The sequence below is a fragment of the Somniosus microcephalus genome, chromosome 33, assembly GCF_052327205.1.
Source record: "Somniosus microcephalus isolate GS21.2 chromosome 33, FLI_Smic_1.0, whole genome shotgun sequence".
NCBI classification, from domain to species: Eukaryota; Metazoa; Chordata; class Chondrichthyes; order Squaliformes; family Somniosidae; genus Somniosus; species Somniosus microcephalus.
In genome coordinates this window covers 9394332-9417065 of record NC_141019.1, presented here as the reverse complement: position 1 = coordinate 9417065, position 22734 = coordinate 9394332, and the positions used below count along the sequence as shown (strand labels likewise).

Here is a 22734-nt window from a genome sequence, read left to right as displayed (position 1 = left end):
GGATAACAAACTGAGAAGAACCTTGACAAGGTACAGACTTAGCGAACATAGCCTAGCGATCGAAAAAGGCAGACCAGGCTGCCAAGAGAAGACAGGATATGCTCTCACCGCAGTCAGGGAGTAGTTGAGACAGAGATGCACTTCCTCACAGCCTGTGGAAAATATCAGGGCATCAGAGAATTTCTACCAAAAATTCTCACAAATATGCCCTGAATTCAGAAATCTGACTGACAACCAAAAACTCCCATTCCTACTGGGGGAGGAGAGAAGCTGTGTAACACTGGCGGCACACTGTTACAGCTTGCCATGAACAGAGGGACAACCAGTAAACTAAGACAAGAGTATATATAAACAAGGCGAATGTATATTTATAAACTCCGGGATATACCTGTTTATACACTATGAATGGAACTGCGTTTATGTGTTCAACCATAAATGTATTTTGATGCTTTGGCAACATAAGATGTACCTTATCATGCCAATAAAGCGATTTGTATTGTATTATTGAGAGAGAGTATAAGAGAGAGAGAGAGAGAGAGAGAGAGAGAGAATGTGGTGGTGGTAACTGAAGCAGCTGCTTGGAGATCAATGTCTAAGTTCCTCACTGGTGTTGGTAAGGAAAGGATTTGGCAGAGGTGGTTCTTCCTTAAGGATGATCCTGAAATAGTGGGACACTTTGGTGAATGAGGAGTAGCTAATAAGATGGATTTGTGCTCTTGACGGTTGATCAGAGGCTGGGACACATTTAAATTTGAAACTTTCATTTGTATGAGGCTGTTCTGATAGTTGTCCAAGTCTGGCCAGTGGTCTGAGGTTTGTTGTCTGGAATTTAAGCATGGTTTAAGTGGTGCCTGGTGGGTAGTGATCCTGGTCCTCCAAGGTAGTTCTCCTGACTTGTGCCCATGAATGCAATAAACCGAGTACCTTTTTAGATGATGGTTTACCTCATTTAAAAGAATAAAGTAACTTGGATGCTGCAGGAAGGTGGCTAGTTTAAATTGCATCTTCCAGGTTCAGTAAATAGAATTTGCCTTCAGCGTATCATGCCTATTATCCCACTCTATCCAAAAACTGATGTAATCACCTATGTAGCTGACCAGTGGTGCTAAACTTGTGCTTGTAGCTAATGCTGAAGAAAGTGGATTTAAATCTCCATTCTGGGACTTGAACTCATTTTGAAGGGGGTGCTATTTAAAGGAAACGTTTAACTTTCTTGTATGAACCCAGTTTTGTCTCTTGCATTTCAGGAAATTGTATGTCTTCTTATCCATATTCCTGTGCCTGTTCATATCTGGACTGGTTGTCTTCTTCTTGTTCCCTCGGTCAGTGGTTGTGACCGATGATGGAATCCGAGTGGTTATAGTGAAGTTTGACACCAATAACTCCAGAGTCTTCATTGACATGACGGTAATGAGCTTTTTTAATATATTGTAACAATTTTTTGTAAATGCTTTTGTTATTCCATTTTGAGCCATATCCCTGCCTTTTACACATCCTTTTTTTAACTCTGATTTAATTCCCTTCCCTCTTAAAATGATAGTCTGCACTCAGTGTTTATTTCACATGCTGACCAGGACCTAGCAATTGTGTTGTAGCCTTGTGGTCTGTTTCTGCTCCCTTTCAATTTTAGTTTGGGCCTGGAGTCTGGCTTCTGTGGTTAATTAAATTATTAGTAATGTCTTCAATGGGTGTGCTGCCAGTTGAACTCCACCCTCTTGATCATGTGGGGGGATGTAATTTTTAAACTCTCATTCAGGACTCTTGTCTTTGCCAATATTTACACTTCATTTTCATACATTGTCTGTTGTGTTCAGACTAATCTGCGATTTTGATCTACTCCAGGTCCCCAAAATGGTCCAGTAACTCAATGGAGTAAGGGGAGGGCAACTACACAAACCCTACAGGGAAAATGGGGGTTGGATAGAAATTTGGGAGGTGCACAATATAAAAACATTCAAGTATTGAAAAACTTGCATTTATATAGCACCTTTTCACTTCACATCTTCAGGATGTCCCAAAGCACTTCAGTGGGGGAATTGCATTTGAAGTGTAGTCACTGTTGTAATGGGGGGGGGGGGGGGGGGGTGCCAATTTGTGCACAGCAAGATCCCACAAGATAAATGATCTGTACACCACCACAAATGTAACTGCTAGTTAAGGGGCCTAATGCTTGTTCAGTTCCCTCAGCTGCAAAATCCTGGTTTGATCAGTGAGCAGCCTGTGGAGACTCATGTGCCAGCAGCTTAGATTGAAATGAGGCCCAATTTCGGGCTGGCCTCGGCATGCACCCCAAGTGGGAGGCCTGTCTGCGTGCCACTGGTTAAGGGCCATAACCAATTTCCATCCCAAAGATTCTGCTCTTTGATCACATGGATAGATTGACTGGCTGTCATTTGGCCAGGAGACCTGAAGTGTCTCTGGCAAGCTTCTGAGCTAGTTAAAATCTGGGCAATTTGTGATTGGATCATGTGGGAGTGCTTTCAAAGGTGAAATACTCCAATTCCCTTCTCCTCTTCTTCCCTATCATCACTTTTAAAAAGGGATCTATTTAACAGACCGTTGATCTGCCCTGGGGGCTTTTATGATTCTTGCAGTCTAGTTACAGTGTGGTAACTAGCAGTTATATTTGTTGTACAACAGTGTGGTAAATTGCAGCATTTTGGAGCTGGGACATTGCCAAAGTGTTGCAGATATGGATATACCTCCATCAAACTTTGATACTCTGCTGTCAGAGTAGTTCTAAAATCAGGAAGTTACAATATTAAATGTGCTTTTGTCTTGTGCAAAGCATTAATTTTGCTGTAAAAATACTCTACCATTTATGTAGCCTGTCCTAATTTGTTAGCAGTAGTCTGAGTAACTAGACTGCAAATAGTTTTTCAATGTTCAAATGGTATTGTCCTATGCCAATACTATCTAGTTTATTACTAATCCACATAACCAAACTGCATGTTAGATCTGCTTGCAGATGACATAATATCACTGCTTTAGGGCTGCCTTTTTACAAATATACACCATATATAATTGCCAGTGCAAAACGTTTGGTATTTGGGGAAATTAATTGCTATCTCCCCACCCAAAAATATCTGGAAAGCTACTTTTCCATCGACCAGCCAACATTGAGGCGATGGTGATTTAATAGTCACATTGCTTATGACTACCCAAGATTCAGGGTAAGTTTGAGTGTGCTTGAACTGAATTTGTAGACTAACACAGCAGCCAATTTACACATAGCAAGATCCTTCAAGCAGCAAGTGAGATGACCAGTTGATTTTTGTTTTAGGTGCTCTTTTTAAATAGAACTTCCACCTGAACAGGCCGACTGGGGTCTCTTAACTGGAGGGTGGGGGTGTTGCCAGGAGGGAACCCCCTACTGGGAGATCGGCATAGGCCAGGACCATATTTAAATTAATGTGACCGTCTCCTTTTCTGAAGTGACATCGGGGGGGCAGGAGCCGTCCTGTGCTGACCCTGTCCTAAACACTCATCCCAGGTGGTGTTGGACCTGTGACCTTCCTTTCTTGAGCAATAGGATTAATTTTCAGAGTTCAGCAAACATACCCAATTTGGGATCAACTTTTTTTGCAGGAGGATGGTACATTGAAGTTGCACTTCCTTTTCTTCCTCCCCCCCCCCCCCCCCCCCCCCCCCCCCCCCCCCCCAAAAAAAAACCCACCACCAACAACAACCACCTCCCATGGTGCTGTGATCCTGATCATGCCTCTGCTTATTGGAAAAAAACAATGCTAATTGCTAGTAAACCCAGTTAGTAGTTAACTGAGACCATGGTAAGTAGGTCTCTAACAGCACAGAAACTAGTGGAAACAATGTTTACTATTTTTTAGTCAGATCAGAATATTTAACTGTTGCCAGGAGTGTTTTCTTGGTTTGATATGAAACCCAGTGTTTCTTTTGTATTTCAGAGCACCCTCAACATTAGCAATTCCAATTTTTATACAGTTTCTGTGGATACACTCACCTGCCAGGTCCAGTATATGAACACTGTGATTGGAACAAAGCAGCTGAATAATGTTTCTGTTATACCACCTCTAAGTGAAAAACAGGTAACCACTTCTACTGTGCACTTATTTTGCCTTCCCTTGTGTCTCCCTTACTCTTCCTCTTTCCTCCTTTCCCCACCCACCCCTCCTGTTAGATTCTGGGTAAGTTCCTTGCTGAGTATTACGTCTGGTTTCTGACTTAAAGATCATAAAGCTGCTGGATCTGTGCTGGTATGTAAATTCACTTTCTTGCGCTCCACCTCCCTGTCTGTCTGGGACACAGGCATAGAAATTTGATGGTGCTGTGCCAGTTTCAGGCTAAACTGGTGCCTAAGGTGCCCCCCCCCCCTCCCATATGCTTTTGATTTGCTATTCTGCTGGTAATTCTTGAGACCTACCTGGAGTTTGACCTGACGTTGTTTCCTGCTTTCACTTGAGCTTCTCTAATTCCACACATCAGGACTGGAATGTCACTTTGCCTATGTAGATGCTTAGTGCCCATGTTGTTGACTCTTGCGTACTGTAATTTAAGCAGCCTTGGCAATTGTTTGTGCAAAGACCCAGGGCAGACTGGTGATCATGAACTGTGGATAACTAAATGGCTGCATGCGTATGCACTACTTACCATCTTGAACCTGGGACAAGTTAAAGGTCATTCCAGGGAATCTCATTGGGTTTCAATTGATACTATAGGCTTCTGCCTCTTTGGAACTGGATTAGATGTTCACACAGCATCCTTGTAGCTAATGAGACTTCATCTGGTCATTACATTCGATTGGAAGTGAAAATGGTAACATATTTTTCAACTTTTTACATCTGGGTTGTACTGTTAATGACTGACTGCCTCTTGTATCTGTAAACCTAATCTTGCAGGTGAACTACACGGTTCGGATGGAATTTAGTGGACCCCTAGCATATGTATAGTAAGTACAGTTTTTTTGTTTGTTGCTGCCCTGAATGCCAGCAGCATGCCTCCTACAACTGGTGCTAATCATGACTCATTCAATAAATCTGTACTACCACTGAATTTTGGGAAACCAACCAAATGCCTGCTTTATGATCACATGCAGAATTGTCCCAATAGCTCCAGTTTGAAAGGAATTTTCTTTGCACACTTCAGTTAAAATAGTCAAGTCAGATCAGATGGTTTTTAAAAGCTGTAACTCTAGCAGATCTTTGTCAAAAGGAAGAAAAGATGAGCAAATTGTTCTGCATAGTAGTAAATTCAATCTTTCTAAGAAAATGTATTTATATTGTAATTTGTTCCCTGGCTTGTGTGCATGTTAGAAATGTGAAATTCGGATGTTAATGTTTAAACTTTGAAGTGTCTACATTTTGAGGGACTGGGTGTTTAATGTGAACTGGCAGTAATTGGCCACTGTCTAATGCTGCAGATGTATTACTACAAATACACCAGACTAGTTTTTTTTTCTCTGCTTTTTATTCCTGAACTTTTGAGATGTTCAGGTAAAATAGAGAACTATTTCAGATGTATTTTAAATGGTTTTCCTTCTAGATCACATACAACTGGCTTACTGTATAAGCAAGCAATTATCAAGTGCAATTTTTCTTGAGTTGCTTTCTCGGTTCCCTGAAGCAAATGTTTATTTTTCGGTGAAATTTACTGTTAGTGAACATTCTTCTGGCCATCCATCCAATGGAAGCTGAATGTAATGAATCCTCCCCAGTCTACAAACCTGAGCTGATGTTTGTCTTGAGCTAGTGCTGTCACTGCAACCTCCCAGATTGTAGATCCACTTCTAAATACTCCATCTCAACAATAACATTTGGAGAAACCAGATTTAACCTCTTGCCAAAAAAGGCCTTTAAATTGGCAAGTAATTGACATTTAATTAGTATTAAATTGTTTACTGTTCAGTTGGTAGGAGATTGGAAGATCCTGATGGTATGTGGCTGCTGTCTTTTCAAACCTGAAACCTCTGGATTTTCCTGAGGTGGTGAAGCAATAAGTCAGATTTTTAAACTGCTTGATATGTTTGACTTGACAGTAAAGCCTTTTTTTTTTAAATCCCTCTTTGCCCCTCAACTTTTTTCATTAATATTATAACAATTGCAATGCTCTCCCTCCTTCCCCCAAACACTATATATAGTAGAAAGTATTCCCCATTTTTCTTCAAGAACTTGAGCAAGATCAGCTGTGAGGATGGGAAGTAACCTTGTTGCTATGTAGCCTTTGTGCTGAAGGCGCTCTGCTCAGACAGTGACCTGTAACATTCCTTCCAGTTACCATGGCTCAAAGGGATAGTGCAGTGAAGACTTCTCTGCATTATTCTGACTTATTGACCAAAGCAGGTTTTTTCTTCCACAGCACCTTTTGCACAATGCCATCAATCAAGGTCCACAACATTGTTGTCTTCATGCAGTAAGTTCTTTAAAAATTATTTAATAACTGAATAGAACAGACTTCATTACTTAAATAGTACAGAAATGATTTTGGTAAAATGTCCTGAAGGATATTTAAAATGAGAAATAAAATTCTTCTGGCAACACGAAAGAGAAATGCATTCTACTATACTGTCCAATAAAAAGAGCTCTACTTCAATCACATTTCATTACTGTTTTAGGCTCTAGAATGGCTGGCTGGTCAAAGGCAGCCTAGGAGCAGATTTATTCAGAACTGTTCTATTTCCCTAAATATTCCAGCACATCTCGTGTTGAAGGATGACTTCCATCTGGCCCAAGTGCTTTATTCACTTGGTCAGTTACCCACCTATTAACTCTGTAGTAATTTCTTAAACCCCTGAATCTATCTTGAAACATTCACTTTGCTACTGCACCTGTTCTGTCCTTTTTCTCTTACAAATATGGAACTAAATAACTTGACTTAACTCTTTGGCTATGTCTGTATCTTCACTAATCACTGCTTTCAGCAGTCCTATGCTTTCTTTCCCTTTTTCATGTACTTGAAAGATGTGTACTCCTCCCTAATCATTCTAAATTCATAAGCTTGCTTAGTTCTCTTAATGGTTTTTTGCATTGAGGTTTTCCTTTACACTGATCCTATCCTTTTGCTGCCATTTGTAATATTGGCAAAGCTTTATCCCAGTAGCTAGTATTGTCTTCCCTGACATCCAAGCTCTTTCACTCTTGCCACTCTTCCTACTTCTATGTACTACATAGGATATATGGCACAAACAGGCCATTTGGTCCATGCCAGTGTTTATGCTTCATGAGCCTCCTCCTGTCTTTCCTCATTTTAAATCTTCAGCATAACCCTCTTCCTTTTCCCCTCATGCTTATCTAGCCTCCCCTTTTTTTTAAATTCATCTATACTATTTGCTTCAACCACTCCATGGTGAGTTCCACATACCACTGAATCCCACTCCAGGGACTTGAGCACAAAGCTAGGCTGACACTCCAGTGCAATGCTGAGGGAGTGCTGCAATGTTGGAGGTGCTGTCTTTCAGATCAGATGAGATGTTAAACTGAGGCCCCATCTGCTCTCTAGTGGATGTAAAAGACTCCATGGCACTTTCAAAGAAGAGCAGGGGAGTTATCCCTGGTGTCCTGACCAATATTTATCCCTCAACCAACATAATACAAGAAACTTTGTGCTATCCGGCACCGACGGGACTGAGCTGTTGCTGTCCCATCAAAACTGCCGGACAAACCAGCGCTAATGTTAAAACCTACAGAAGCTTTTGAGCTCTCTATCTAGCAACAAACCCTGTTGCTTAGCAACAGCTTCTAAACAGTCAGCCGTAGCTTGCAAGTGCCTCTGTAGCTAAGCAACAGCTTTAGCTACACCTTGCAGAGCCTGACTGGTGAAGGGGGAAAAAAAAAGCAACGAAAAGAAAAAAAACTTACTGAACTGACTCCTGAATTTTGCCAGTGGCTCGAGCATTCCAGACAGTTCACCTCCGGATAAACCAAAGGTTTCCTGTAAACAGATTATCTGGTCATTATCACATTGCTGTTTGTGGGACCTTGCTGTGTGCAAATTGGCTGCCACGTTTCCCACAGTGACGCCACTTCCAAAGTACTTCATTGGTTGTAAAGTGCTTTGAGATGTCTGGTGGTAAAAGGTGCTATAGAAATGCAAGTCTTTCAGAAGTTTCTTAATTCCCTATTGGATTTCTTGGTGACTATCTTCTATTGATGGCCTCTAGTTATGCTCTTCATTCTCTGTATCCACTCTATTGAAACCTTTCATAATTTTAAAGACCTCTATTAGGGTCACCCCTTGGTCTTTTTTGAAGAGAAGAAATCCAGCCTGTTCATCCTTTCCTGATGTGTATACCCTTGCATTTCTAGTATCTTCCTTGTAAATCTTCTCTGCACCCTCTCCAGTGCCTCTTTTTTTTTATAATCTGGCGACTAGAACTGTACGCAGTACTCGGTGTGGTCTAACCAAGGTTCGATACAGGTTTAGCATAACTTCCCTACTTTTCAGTTCTATCCCCCCCTAGAAAGAAACCCTAGTGCTTGGTTTGCTCTTTTTATGGCCTTGCTAACCTGTCACAACTTTGTGATTTGTGTATTTGTACTCCGAGATCCCTTTGTTCCTCTACCTAGACTTGTGACCTCCCTATTCTTCCTACCAAAATGTAATCCCTCACTTGTGTTGAACTGTACTGTCATTGCCCTCTCAATCATTTCATTTAGCTACCACACTGCCCCATTCTCTTGCCTTCATGCTCTTAAACTTGTCTTCCTAAAGTTTTTAAAAGTCTTCTGACTTTGTTTTCCCTGACCATGATCAGTTTCTTTCCCACCTCCACTCCTGTTATTGGTCAAATGAAGCAAAATACAACTTTATTTTCTAGACCCTCTAATATATTGTGCAGGTCCCTTGCCCCATATTCAGCAGTACACCAATGCCATTCTAAACATCCATTATTGAAACATTACTGTTGCTAGATTCTCTTCCTAAATCTCTGCAAAATAGCTCATTAAATGTTTGGCCTGGCAGTCTGTGGTAAACTCTTGCCAGTAAATTTCACCTACATCTGGGAAGATTTGATGTCCTGCTTGTGTTTTTTTTATTGTATCCTTTGTTTTCTATAATGATGGGGTTGAGGAGTCGAGAACAAAGTGCAGGAGTCAGCCATACGGCCCCTCGAGCCTGCTCTGTCATTCAATAAGACCTCGTCTCTACTTTCCCGCCTGATCTCCATATCCCTCGATTCCCCATGAGTCCCAAAATCTATCGAGCTCCGCCTTGAATATACTCCGACTCAACATTCACAGCCCTCTGGGGCAGAGAATTCCAAAGATTCACAACTGAGTGAAGAAATTCCTCCTCATCTGTCTTAAATGGTCTACCCCTTATCTTGAATAGCAGTGTTACATTTGCAACCTTCCAATCTGCTGGAACCTCTCCAGAATCTAGACCATTAAAACCAATGCATCCACTATCTCTTCAATCACCTTTAGAACCCTAGGATGTAGGCCGTCGGGTCCAGGGGATTTGTCGGCACTTAGTCCCATTAGTTTCTCTAGTACTTTTTTCTCTACTTGTATTAATTGTTAAGTTCCTCATATACTCTTGGTTCCCCACCATTTTTGGTATGCTTTGTGTCTTCTGTGAAGACAGATACAAAACATTTGTTTAATGTTTCTGCCATTTCCTTCCCATAATTTCTCCTGTCTTGGTCTCTAAGGGACCAATGTTTACTTTTGCTACTTTCTTCCTCTTTACATACTTGTAGAAACTCTTACAATCTGCTTTTATATTTCTTGCTAGATTTTTTTTTTTTTCTAGCAATTTTTTGCTCAACCTTTGGTTTCTGAAACTCTCCCAATCCTCAGGCTTACTATTATTCTTTGCAACATTATAAGCTGCTTCTTTCAATCTAATGCTATCCTTAACTTCTTTACAATAGCTAAATACTGTGGCTGCTGGAAATCTGAAATAACAAAATGCTGGAGACACTCAGCAGGCCAGGCAGCATCTGGAGCGAGACAGTTAATGTTTCAGGTCGATGATCCTGCGTCAGAACTGGAAAAAATTAGATAACCATGGTTGGATCACTTTTCCCATGGAGTTTGTTTCTCAATGGAATGTATTTTTGAGAATTATGAAATATTTCTTTAAATGCTAGCCACTGCTTATCTACCACCATACCTTTTTTAATCTCTTTATTTTTTCCAATCTACCTTTGCCAACTTGCCCCCTCATACCTATGTAATTGGCTTTATTTAAGTTTAAGACTCTAGTTTTGGACTTGGGCAAGTCACTCTCAGAATTTCACATTCAGTTATCATACTATGATCACTCTGCCCCAGAGGATTGCTAATTAACCCTGTCTCATTAGACAATACAAGATCTGAAATAGCCTGTTCCCTGGTTGGTTCCATGACTTATTCTAGGAAACTGTCCCAAATGCATTCCATGAACTCGTCCTCCAGACTACCTTTGCCAATTTGATTTGTCCAGTCTAAAGATTAAAGTCCTGCAGGATTATTGCATTACCTTTTGTTACAAGCTCGTACTATTTCTTGATTTAATAGTCTGTCCAACGGTATAGCTACTGTTAGGGGGGCCTATATACTACTCCCACCAGGGTTTTCTGCCCCTTGTTACTCCTTATCTCCACCCATACTGATTCTACTTCCTGATCTTCCGAGCCAACATCCTTTCCTGCTACTGTCCTTGTCATCCTTTATTATCAGGGCTACTCCCCCCTCCTTTTCCATTCTGCCTGGCTTCAAAATGTAATGTACCCTCACATTTAGTTCCCAGCCTTGCAACCATGTCAACGGCTATTGGATCAAACCCATTTATCTTTGTGCCACTAGTTCATCTATCTTGTTACAAATGCTTTGTGCATTCAGATAAAGAGCCTTTAATTTAAATTGTTTACCATTATTCTCTGCTGCACTGCTACCATTAAACTCTGTCCCTCCCTGTCACACTCTGCTTATTTTTACCCAAATCGCTACACTGCTCTATGGCCTTGACCTTTCTCTTTAGATTTCTAAATTTCCCCTCGCCTGATGCCAGCCCTTTTTTAGTTTAAAGCCTGATCTACAGCCCTAGTTATTTGATGCCCAGCCCATCCTGACAGAACAGCTCCCTCTTTTCCCCAGTACTAGTGCCAGTGCCCCATGAATTGAAACCCCTTTTTCCCACACCACTCTTTGAGCCACACATTTAACTCCTGATCTGCTTGACCCTATGCCAATTTGCACATGGCTCAGGTAGTAATCCAGGGATTATTACCCTTAGGGTCTAAATTAATAAGCAGAACCACAACTCCCTCAGCAGAACCTCATTCTTGGGTAGAACTAAGAATTAAGTCGTTGGTTCCTACATGAAGATTCACCAGACTGATTCCTGGGATAGCAGGACTGTCTTGAGGAGAGATTGGGTCAACTATGCCTGTAGTCACAAGTTTAGAATAATGAGCGGTGATCTCATTGAAATGTATAAATTTCTGACCAGGCTAGACAGACTGGATGCAGGGAGGATGTTTCCCTGGCTGGGTTGTCTAGACTGAGGGGCCACAGTCTGAGGATACAGGGTAGGCATTTAGGACTGATGAGGAATTTCTTTATTCAGAGGGTGATGAACCTGTGTAATTCTCTACAAAAGGCTTTGGAGGCCAAGTCACTGGATATATTTGAGGAGATAGATTTCTAGACACAAGGCATCAAGGGGTATGGGGCGAGCAGGAATATGGTAGAGAGGATCAGCCATGATATTGAATGGCAGAGCAGGCTCGAAGGGCTGAATGGCTGACTCCTGCTCCTATTTTTGTTTCTCTGGATCCCTTCCCCCCCCCCCTCCTCCCACTCAGTTATTTTCCAGCTGTGAGGAGATATCCACCACCACCTTTTGGGACTCTTTCACAGCTGCAGAGAACTACTACATTCCTTCTCTTGGGGGACCCCCCCCCCCCCCCCCCCCCCCCCCGCAAAAAAAAAAAAAAAAAAACTTGGATGGTCCCTGTACCACAGTGCTGTAGTCAGTTTGCCCATCCTCCCTGCAGTCCTTTTCCTCATCAATACAAGTAGAAAGTACCTCGTACCTGTTAGACAAGGTCAGGGCTGAGTCTCCTCCATTGCTACATTCTGGGTTCTCCATACCTTCCTGATTCGCAGTCATGCCCTCCTGTCCCTGACCACTGACTGACTAACTCTCTAGTACTACTTAACCTAAAGGGTGTGACTGCCTCTTTGAACAGTGTCCCGGTAACACTTTTCTCCCCCCCCCCCCCCCCCCCCCCCCCCCCCCCCCTCCCGACGCAGTACAATGTCTGCAGCTTGTACTCCAGCTTAACAGTTCTGAGCTGAGGTTCAAGTTGCAGACACTTACTGCAGTTGTGGTTGCTCAGGCTTGCGATGCCACCACAGACTCCCACATGCTGCAGTTACAACACACCTCCTGCCATCTCTAACCTTTGATTTATTTGTTAGATTTTATTCAATTGATATTTTAGGTTTATTTAGTTAATTTAATAATTACTAGCAAGCTAGTTTCTCGGCTCTTAATTTAACCCCTTCCTAACTTGGAGCAAAAAAGAGCTGTAATACTCACCTACCTGCTCTCCCGTGTGACATCACTTTGTTTTTGAATCAGAGCCTCGCGCTGCTTTAATTTGGCACTGCTCTTTATCCTCTCGCTGCTGCTTTGACACATCTATCTCTATTAAACTGTTTATATCCAATGTTGTATCCCACTTGTGCCTTACCCCCCCATCTTTCTCTGCTCTCCAGTCAAGGTTTCCATTACACCCATAATTGCCATGTTCTGTGCAGCCTACCACTTCACCTAACTCTGATTTGCATACTTGAGATTATCATTGTATGAGTGAAACTGGTAAAATATGTGCACAAGATACAAATTTAACAGCTGAGGAAATTAATTCACTAGCAGTGGTTTGAATTTGTGAAGACTTGTAGCTGCACATTCAGATCACATGTTGGAATGCAATTCTGCTGTTGATGGCCCATAGCACCTCATGGATGCTCAGTTTTGAGCTACTAGATCTGTTCTGAATCTATCCCATTTAGCACAGTGGTAGTGCCACACATGGAGGGTGTCCTCCAGTGTCAAGATGGGACTTTGTCTTCACAGACTGTGCAGTGGTCACTCCTACCAATACCAGTACTTGAAAGCCTTGGGCAAAGCAATATAAACGCCTCCTCCTTGGTGTGTGACCAAGTCAGTTCATACATTCCTGCCACTATGTGGGGTTTTGAATTTCCTCTTTTTCAGGACCACAGTGAAAAGCTCTTATTTGGGACATCCATCGCAGAACTCTCTGGAAGCATACCGCTATTTGGATTGTGGGTCCAATTCTACAGCATACAGGAGACCACCTTTGAACCACTGAGACCACAGCAGTCTGGTGGGGATGATAGTTCAAAGCAACTTGTAATTTTGTTTTCATTAACACTGGCTTGCTCTAATTTGGGTGGAAAATGACTGCAGGTCACTAATTTGAGGGGGTCTTCTGTTTCTGCACTGTTATCTTCAGGTATGGTGGCCATGTCCAACATCTTTAACTAGTGTTTTTATCAAAAACTTCCAAGAACATGACTTTTCAACCTCCGAGTGCCCACTTTTTTCCCCATCTCATTCCTCCCCCTAGGTAAATGGTACTGTCCAAATTCTACCTATCGTAGTCATCCTGCAGCCAACCATCCATGAGCTTCATGCATAGAGCACCCTTACCTTGTGAGGCTGTTGTAACACAACCAAGCACAAGTTAAAACTCCCAGAAGCAGCACCAGACCCTGGATTTCCCCCTCTTCTCTTCTGCCCCCCCCCCCCCCCCCCCCCCCACAGCAGCTCTGAATTTCACTTCCCTCCTTGTATTAACACCAACCTGGTTGCTGCTGCTTCCTGATTTACAGACCCTTTTGAGTCTCCTGCCATCCCCAACTCTGGTGGGTTTTTTCCCCTTCCAAGATTTTAAATGTACTTGGTCCTAAAATGCAGCCAATTTTTAAACTCCAAACAATAAGTCTACTTTTTTGTATATTGAAGTAGGGTGGTTTTGAATTGTTTGCAATTTAGGGCTAAGTGCATTTAAAACTTGTACACAAGTTATTGCAAATAATGGGTGACTTTTTGCACCAGTAAATATTTTACATCTTTCACATTTGAAACGCTACCCTGGGAGATCAACTTCATCATTAAAATCCTCCTCCTTAACCCATGTATTTAAGCTGCATTGTATTGAGCTTGCATTCCTACCATAGTCATTTCAAACATGTGCTATGTTAGTTTTATCAATTTAACTTGTTGCATGACAAGGAAATGCTAAATTTGATACTAATATGGCCTAATGCAATTTTTTTTCTTTATTTCAACCCCTAAAATTATGACCAAAGAAGGGGGGTTCTTCACTCCATCTGTGGGTAGATGCCATTGTTACAATTTCTGTGGCTATCCGCTGTTCAAAGCTATGCCAGTTGTATGTTTAAATGGCCACACTTTGTATGGGTGCAGAAAGTAAACCCCAAGACAGCAGAAGCTCTGTTCAGATACAAAAGTAAGAGGACCAGTCTTCAAACTAGCTTCATTGGGAGCTGGTTACAAGCTGTTTTGTTTTATAAAACTTCATTGCTTGGCTTGCCAATTGGCACCAGACTCTAAGGGTGACTTGCATGAATGTTTAGTTTTCCTATGGGCAGACTGGACTGATGATCCAAAGGGAAGACTGAAGGTATTTGTTTTTATTCGTGTGACTGAACAAATAGTAAAAATTGTCTGTCTAACTAGGAAAGAATGGATTTTATTTTGTGATGTAATTTATTCCAAGATGTTTTTTGTACTATAAGGGTGTGTTGTATAGTGTAAGACACCGATAAGGTGGAACGAAAAGCAGACACTAGCAGCTTGCTGTGACTCCACGCCACTTGAAGTTTCGTCTCTATTTGACTTGCTGCCAAATCTCTCTACTGCCTGGTCTGGCAGTAACTTAGTTGGGTAGTGCACTTTTTAATGGTATTGGTCAATGGTCTAATGTATGAAATGCTACCTTCCATCTGCATACTGTGATGCTCAAGTCTGCCCAATCCTTGACTAGTTCCCACTTGTGATGTAGAACATTCTTGGGTTGAGGTGAGGGGAAGCATGGCTTTGTTGCAAACTTGAGGTGATCTGTGGCTTTTTATTTTGGAAGGGGAGAGAATGGAATGTAAAACTTAGTTTAGTGTCTTAAATTTAACTCTTCACTCACTGCTTTTTCTGGCAGATGAACTGTGGAATTTGTACCTTTCCACTCACCAGTTTGCAACTTTTTTAGTTGTGGGTATGTCAATGCCCCACCGGTTTGCCAACAATGCAGTGTAATGCTGCTTTAAGCCAGTATTGTAACACCATAAGATTCATTTGTTTGCTCCAAGTGCACTCTGGGTTTTGCACTGAAATGAGCCATTGGTTCTTGCATTTAACCAATGAAGAGCTAATTGAACAGTTTGCTTAGAAGTTTCACCAGCCATTGCAGGCTTGCTCCTCTGCCACCCTCCCTTCCAAAGCAATGAGCTGTTGTACTCATGGCTTCACACACATGGTTAATGCAATGTTGCAACAGGTTTTTCCAAACATGTATGGGCTGCAGTTTGTGAACAATGGCGGTATTAACTAAGCTTTTTCTGACAATTGAGTCTCTTGTGTTTGTGTAAGAGACCCTTGGTTAGTCCAATTCTTAACCTCCACTTCTGGAACTTCTGTGGGAACGTTGGCCAATCCGATCACCGGTTTCATGTTTCAGTGGCTGCTTTTCATGCTACCTGCAGAAAGACCTGGTGTTTTATTGTCCATGTATTGTACTGCATATTTTTCTTCCAAGGGGAAGAAAAGAGGAAGCCTGACCAGGCTAGAATGTCTTCAGCACTCTGAACTGGTGTGCATTGTTTAAATGTAATGCGGTCAGTTAACTAGCACTTTTTCAATAAATATTGACTAGAGGACTAGTGTACTGGTTTTATAATTTTCAGGAGTGATGTGAAAAGCTGCTCTGGGCTTTTTTAAATGTTTCTTGCTACCGTACCAGTGCAATTGCTGCAATGCTGACCTAGCGCCATGCCGTTGCCATGTAAACTTTCTAATGCTATTAAAGTAACCATCTGAAAATTTTGCGCAAAGATTCATTCATAGCTGGGCTGCTGCTGTGTAGTTTTTGCATTGTTTTCACCTTGTATGCAAACACTAAAATTTCACATCTCTGGTCTATACATGCACCATGATAAATGGCATAAGTTGACTTCCTTTAAATAGGGCATTACCTGTACTACTTTGGTCAAGATTTAAAACTTGTATCTTGAGAAAAATCTATTCACATATTCAAGCAGTAGGTTCAATAGTAACACTTCATCCTCCATTTTGGTTCTGTGGAATCATGTGATCAATACATGTGGTCTCCTCCCATGTCTAGTAAAGCCCTAGACTCTTGCAGATGGTAGTTTATTCACCCTTCTACAGCACTTTTTTTCTCTACAGTTGCATTTCCTGATTTTGATCCATTGTTCAATCCAGCAACCTCCTCGCTGCACCAGTGGCTGTGAGCAGCTTTGATTCTATTCTCTAGAGTTGCATCATTGCGTGATGGATTATTAAAGATGCAAAGTGCTGCAAGTTGGGTATAATATCTAACATAACTTGTGCTGAAAGCCTTTTGAACACTGCGCTAAATGCAATAACTAGTCATTTTTCATCACCGGCAAGGTAGGCACTGTCGCCTAACTCTGGCTTCACACATGGTTGTTGGTTGCTTGTTGCTGTTGCCTCTGGATCACGGATCACGGCTCACAGCCCCTATTAGAGAGCAACTGGAGTATTTTGAACAAATTAATAAGCCTGCAAGAAAGAAAGCGGCTACTATCTTGTCTGGAATCTGAATGTAGCTGGCTCCTCCTAACTCTCAGCCATTGCTACCTCTGGATGATGCTGAATATCATTAACTAAAAGGAGGTTGCACCCTCCCCCCAGCCAGCCCTTTTTTCAGATTTTTGATTTCTGTAATTTTCCAAGCTCAACGATGACTCCAAACCAAGGGGGTCAATTCAGACTAGGCCTTGTATACAGCTGAGTGATGGTTAGGTGATGTGTGTTTTTTGTCTAAACAACTTCTTTTCAGGCTTCTCTTGTTACATTATGCAAACTGCAGTTTGGACTTGCTGATGTTCAGAGTGATCCAGCTTAAATGAGGCCATGTGAAAGTGCATCTCAACATGATGTGCGTGCCATAATCAAGTTATTACGCCTGTTTAATCGGCAGACTAGTTGGCACTGGTTTCAAGCTTCCACAATATGCTATTGTTTATGCTGCTCTCTTGCAGCATATCTGAGGCTGGGTTTTTGCCTGGTTGCATGACCCTGCTCCAAAGGCCAACAATGAACATTTGTTTCCCACTTTTGTCTAGGTCTTGTGTATGTGAATAAATTGTAGCATGCCTCTGAGCTACTGTTTCTGCTGCTGTCTTTGTTCAAGATTGAAACAATGGCTCTCGACCATCCAGCTTTCAGTCTGGCAGGCTTAGATTTGAGGCGATTTCAGTACAAGCTGCTTAAAACTATGAAGAATTTGTCTTGGTGCTAAGCTCCCATGAAGCATGGTCCCAGAATGTGTTCTGAAGTAAATTGCTTATTGGATGGAAAGTCTCAAGCTGTGTGCAATTTAGTGATTATGCTTCTGGAATGTACCAGGAATGTAAAAGTAGAAAATTAGTTTAGTCTTTTGATCAAATCCATCTTGCACCATATGCAAACTTTTTCAATCACATTCTGTCTTTCACCCTTCCTTATTGTTTGCTCTCATTCCTCCATCCTGTGCCTGCCAATCACAGCAAATTGATTGCAGACATAAGACATTTTCAATTCAGTGAGAGTTGTACAGTGGGTGTCATTTACAAGGATACATGTACTGTAGCTTTCCAGCAAAGTATTCAGCAGTGACTCTTGAGTAGCATGTTAACCACTTGCATCAGAAGGTTGTGGGTTCAAGTCTCACTCCAGGGACTTGAGCACATAATCTAGGCAGACACTCCGGTGTAGTGCTGAGAGAATACTGCACTGTTGGAGGTGCCGTTTTCCAGATGAAACATTAAACCAAGGCTGCGTCTGCCCTCGGGTGGTTGTAAAAGGTCGGAGGTGGATGTAGATCCCATGACAATGTTGAAGAAAAGGGGCGTTCTTCCCCTGTTGCCTGGCTAATATTTTATCTCAACCAACATCAAAAACACAATCTGGCCATTACCTCCATGCTGTTTGTGGGACCTTGCTGTGCGCAAATTGGCTGCTGTTTCTTTTATATTACAACACTGATTACACTTGACATATTTCATTGGCTGTAAAGTACTTTGGGCCATTGAGATCCTGACAGGTGCTATCTAAAAGCAAGTCTTTTTTCATTTATACAGACTGCTTAAACTATATACAAAGCTAGATTTTTATTGCAATCTACATTTATACAGTGACATGGGACTGGATTTTCTGTGACAACAGTTGCAAGTTGCAGCCTGTATGTGTGCCATTCTGCACTGGTTAATATACATGGCCATTCAAAGGCCAGTAAGATTGCACAAGCTTTGGTAGGGTGAGCAGCGCAAGAGTAACTGATTCGGAGAACGCACTTTATGCTGTAGATACTTGAAACAGATGCTTCTATTGGAAACTGCTGGCTAGTATTACACTGACACATTCTCTTGGGTCTGTCACCATCGTCCATATTTGCAGTCGGCTTCCCTGGGCGTTGCAGAGAGTAACAATCACCCTGTTCGGCTATCTCCCGCCAGGCACTGCAAGCCGCTCTTTTTTTTTCTCCCCCCTCCTAGGGAGGGTGCCCTTGAGTGCCAATCAGGGTAACCCTTTTTCCTCATTCCATACAGCAGGAGCTCAAGGCTATTGGTTGAACTGAGGCTTTACACTCCTTCTCTCCTGTTTATACCAAATGGAAGCCCTTTATGTCATCTCACCTTGTGATGAATATCTGCCAGAATGGCCATGCATCGTTCCCACTGCAATAGCACTATCTGGCCTTTTCACCCTTAAATACTAATCAGTTAGCTATTTCCCAGGTTGAATAGTCATAAATTCAGGCCGAGATGGTTTTTTTTAAATTCCTCTGCCACCTGTTTATTTAATGACCGTAGCTTGACCTCCATATTTCAGTTTCAACACTCAAACAGGAGACTGCTTCTGTGTTTTAAAGATTCCTTGAGTTTCAACCCTATCCTATTTTGTGGGATTTACGCCTATGCCTTGAAATATTATTGCTGAAATTAGGGCCTACATTTTGTGAGCATGCACTGCCGCAAGGAACTATGCTCATAAAATGGCCCCCTAGCTTCCTTTCCTCCATGAGGTCATGGGCTGAATAGACCCATTGGGAGTCCGGCTGAGCGTACACTAATGACATCTGGAAACAGTTAATCGAAAGCCGGTGAAACAGCACCAATTGACAAAAGGTTGAATTATCTTGTGATCGCAAACCATTTGGGGGGTGGGGGGGGTCAAACATTAGCTATAATGTCAGGGATGCGTAAGTCATTTTGCACCTACCTTTGTAATGTTGCTTATTCATAGCTCACTTAGTAGGTTCCTTACAGCCCTTAATGTTTGCATACAGTTTCTTACAGAACACATAGCCTCAAAACTGACAGCAGAACTGGTTAATTGATTATCTGCAAAGTACAAGAATAACCTATTTTGGCAGCTAATAATCCAAGAACATCATCATCTCTTGTAAGCATTATAGAATTATACAAATGACATTACATCTCTACATTAACTGGCATTTTAAGGAAATTATTTTACTGCCCCACGATGCCCATTATTCCCCAGGTGAGAGGGCAGTGAAATATCCTGCCCTATAACTGGCCAGTTTTCCAAACCCTTCCCTGCCTGTCTGGACTTGCTGCTACTCAAATGGACCAGTCAAGATTGGAAGCAAGTAAGATGGCAAAACATAGGCCAAAACTCTACAGCATGGTACAAGACAGGACCTGAAACATTTTGATCATTACAGTTTTATTAAGGGATTCATTACCTAACAGAATTGAAAACAGTGTACTGTTAGTAGTTAAAACGAGAGATTTACACCAACATTATTTAATTCTGTCTTCCCCAACAGATTCTCATTCCTCTGCTGAATTCATGCATAGGGAATATTGGAGCTTTACAATCTGCCAAAGATTTTATTATAAACTCATTCATAAACGCAGCTTGCAATTCATTCTGGATTCAGTTCAGTCACTCTGTAGACGTTGTACTGAAACTTTGGGGGTAATTTTAATCTAACTCACCGGACAGGAAACCCATGGGATCAGGTGGAACGCCAGTTTTACACCTCGCCCAATATTGACTTCCCTGGAGAGTAAAATCGGGCAGGCTGTGAAATCAGCATTGCACCAGATCTGGCCAGTTTCTCGACGGGTGGGTTAGCTTACACTTGCTCCCTTTCTTTCTATATTAAACTACATGCCTTTTAGGGACTAAATCCTGTTGAATTGTTTTGGTATGGAGCTCTCCCAACACCTAGTGGCCACAGACCTAGGATTTGCTCCTGGTCTCTGCTGAGTTAGCTGATACCAGCTGGCATAGCAGTTGGGGAACTACAATTTGTGTCTATGGGCTGGTCTGGGGAGGAGACAAAATAAGTCGGGATTCCTGCTCTGGCTTGCTATCCAGCATCCTCTGCGCCATTGGGTGAGGACAAGACCTACCCGACGACACTCACCTTCTGGGTTGACACATGGAGAATGACCCCTTGGGCTTGGTGGGGAGAGTCAGGAGGGGAAGAAAAATGGGGAGGAAAAAAAACATTTGGTCAGGAATTAAAGGGGCTACGTCTCTTTGATTCTGTCCTACCGACAGAGCCCTGAATGCAGGGCACGGTGAGTAACATTTTGGATCAAAAAACAGCTGAAACCATGGTGGGTACTTTTTTTAATTAGGTTTTATTTGTGTCGTTTCATTTTTCTTTCATGAAATATCCCAGAATAGATAAACATTCAACAATGATACATCATAGGATGGATTTAATACAAATAAAAAAATTCAAAACAAATGTGTTTTTTTTTATAGAAAAGCTTTCTATCTTTATTGCTGCAGAGGAGGGGTAGTGGGTTGAGAAAAAAGTACAAAGTGACAGAATCTTTTTCACAAGGAACAAGATCATTAGTGTTGTGATGGGAATGTTCTAATCTACCATGCTTAAAACCAGTATTGCAAAATATTTAAAAACATTTGAACTATTTTACATATACAAAATAGTACATATCCTTGGTTTGTTTTGCCCCCCAAGAAAGCCTACCTCTTTTTTTTCCCCCTCTAGTTACAAGAAAAAGGTTGCATGAAAGCAAGAAATGCATGGAAGTAGGGAGAAAAATAGGTTGTAGGAGAAAAAAAAAAGGATTAATTTTATCCACATGCCTAACTTTGGAAAACATAGGGAAAAAAATTCTGTGAATGGTTTTCACCAGATTTGGTTGGAGATCAGACCACACATCATCCACTTAGAATTTTTTGCTGCAATACTGATTTTGTTCTTTATAAAAGTGACCGGATGTTAAGTTGGTGTTACAATTCTGCAACACTGCAAATGGCAGCTTCAGAATCGTTTTATTCAGCACCATCAAATCTTGACTGGATCCCTCTAGTTCACTAAACTGCCACAGAAGGAGAAACCAGAAGCCAAAAAAAGGAGCACCTTTTTTTAATTAAATTGGAAATAAGAGTGATTGTCGGGACTTTTTTTTCCAGCTTCTGCCCCTGCTATTGTGTGTTTAGTCCCTTCAAGATCATTAGTGTGAGGTAGCTTAAACTGGGGAAGTTCTAGATTGTTGTTCCAAACTTCCTTCATCTTGATAGAAAAAGAGGGCAGGCAAAGTTAGATACTGGAGCAGTTAGAATCTCTCAAAGTCTGCAAAAAAAATCCACAATAAAAAAGCCCAGATCAACTTGTACTTTCCACATTTTTTATATCAATTGTTCTCCATGTTACAGACTGGTTTTACAACATAGCACCATTTTTTGATATTTTACACAGTCTCCTGCTAGTAACCTTTTTACAGACTGGTACGGCATGAATATTAGTAATACCTGTGCTGGTACAATCCAGGGGAGGGCCTTCAACAGATATCAGTAACACTTCCACCTGACCTGAAGATCTTACAGGAAAATAATAAATAAATTAACCGTTTTCACAGTCTGTCCAGCTAGGCCATGAAGTCCAAAATGTAAGCGTGTGGATGAATGGAGTGATGGATTGGATCAGCCATTCAGTGCAGAAGTCCTAGAAGTGATTGGAAAGTACTGAGGTCCTTATTATTTTACAAGAAGCAGACTGCACCAATGTCAACACCAAATTCCTGTTCTGAACCACCAATATCCAAAGGTGCAACATCCACAATGGGCAGACGGGTTGTTTTCTGTGATCTGTATTCAATGACTGTCTTGCCCCACTTGCCAGTATGTTTCTGAAAAAGTACAATAAAGATATTTTTGGTTGTAAACTCACAATCCAAATGAAACTGATACATCTCCAGTAATGACAGTGTTAACTGAAATGCAACATCTTGAAGTCTTTGTTTTTTTCAAACATTACTGATAATCATTTCCTCCCCCTCATTTATTCTGGTTTTCCTGCCTCAATGTTTCTCCAGCAGCCATAAAGGGAGGATGCCCAGAGTCCTGGTCACCATTGCTTTGTATTAGCCGACAGGCATATCCTTTGCAATGGGCAGGACGCCCAATTAATTTATTCTCACCCTCAGTCCCTGGTGGAGTTCTCTGCTGTCGTGAGTCAGTTCCTCC

At 41.6% G+C, this 22734-nt stretch overlaps 2 protein-coding genes across 2 annotated transcripts in view; one reads left to right on the top strand and one right to left on the bottom strand.

The window, feature by feature from the left end:
• Positions 1 to 15888, top strand: part of LOC147096956 (transmembrane protein 106C-like) — a 30500-nt gene extending 14612 nt beyond the window's left edge. Inside the window, exons 4-8 of the mRNA XM_085972646.1 lie at positions 1248 to 1407; positions 3924 to 4064; positions 4875 to 4924; positions 6331 to 6384; positions 13186 to 15888. Coding sequence (XP_085828772.1) covers positions 1248 to 1407; positions 3924 to 4064; positions 4875 to 4924; positions 6331 to 6384; positions 13186 to 13303 — 523 coding nt within the window. The 3' untranslated portion in view covers positions 13304 to 15888. The remainder of the gene's footprint in view (positions 1 to 1247; positions 1408 to 3923; positions 4065 to 4874; positions 4925 to 6330; positions 6385 to 13185) is intronic.
• A 4969-nt stretch (positions 15889 to 20857) lies between these two features.
• The window catches only part of col2a1a (collagen, type II, alpha 1a), a 150309-nt gene continuing 148432 nt past the window's right edge, over positions 20858 to 22734 (bottom strand). The window contains exon 54 of the mRNA XM_085972645.1: positions 20858 to 22397. Coding sequence (XP_085828771.1) covers positions 22251 to 22397 — 147 coding nt within the window. The 3' untranslated portion in view covers positions 20858 to 22250. The remainder of the gene's footprint in view (positions 22398 to 22734) is intronic.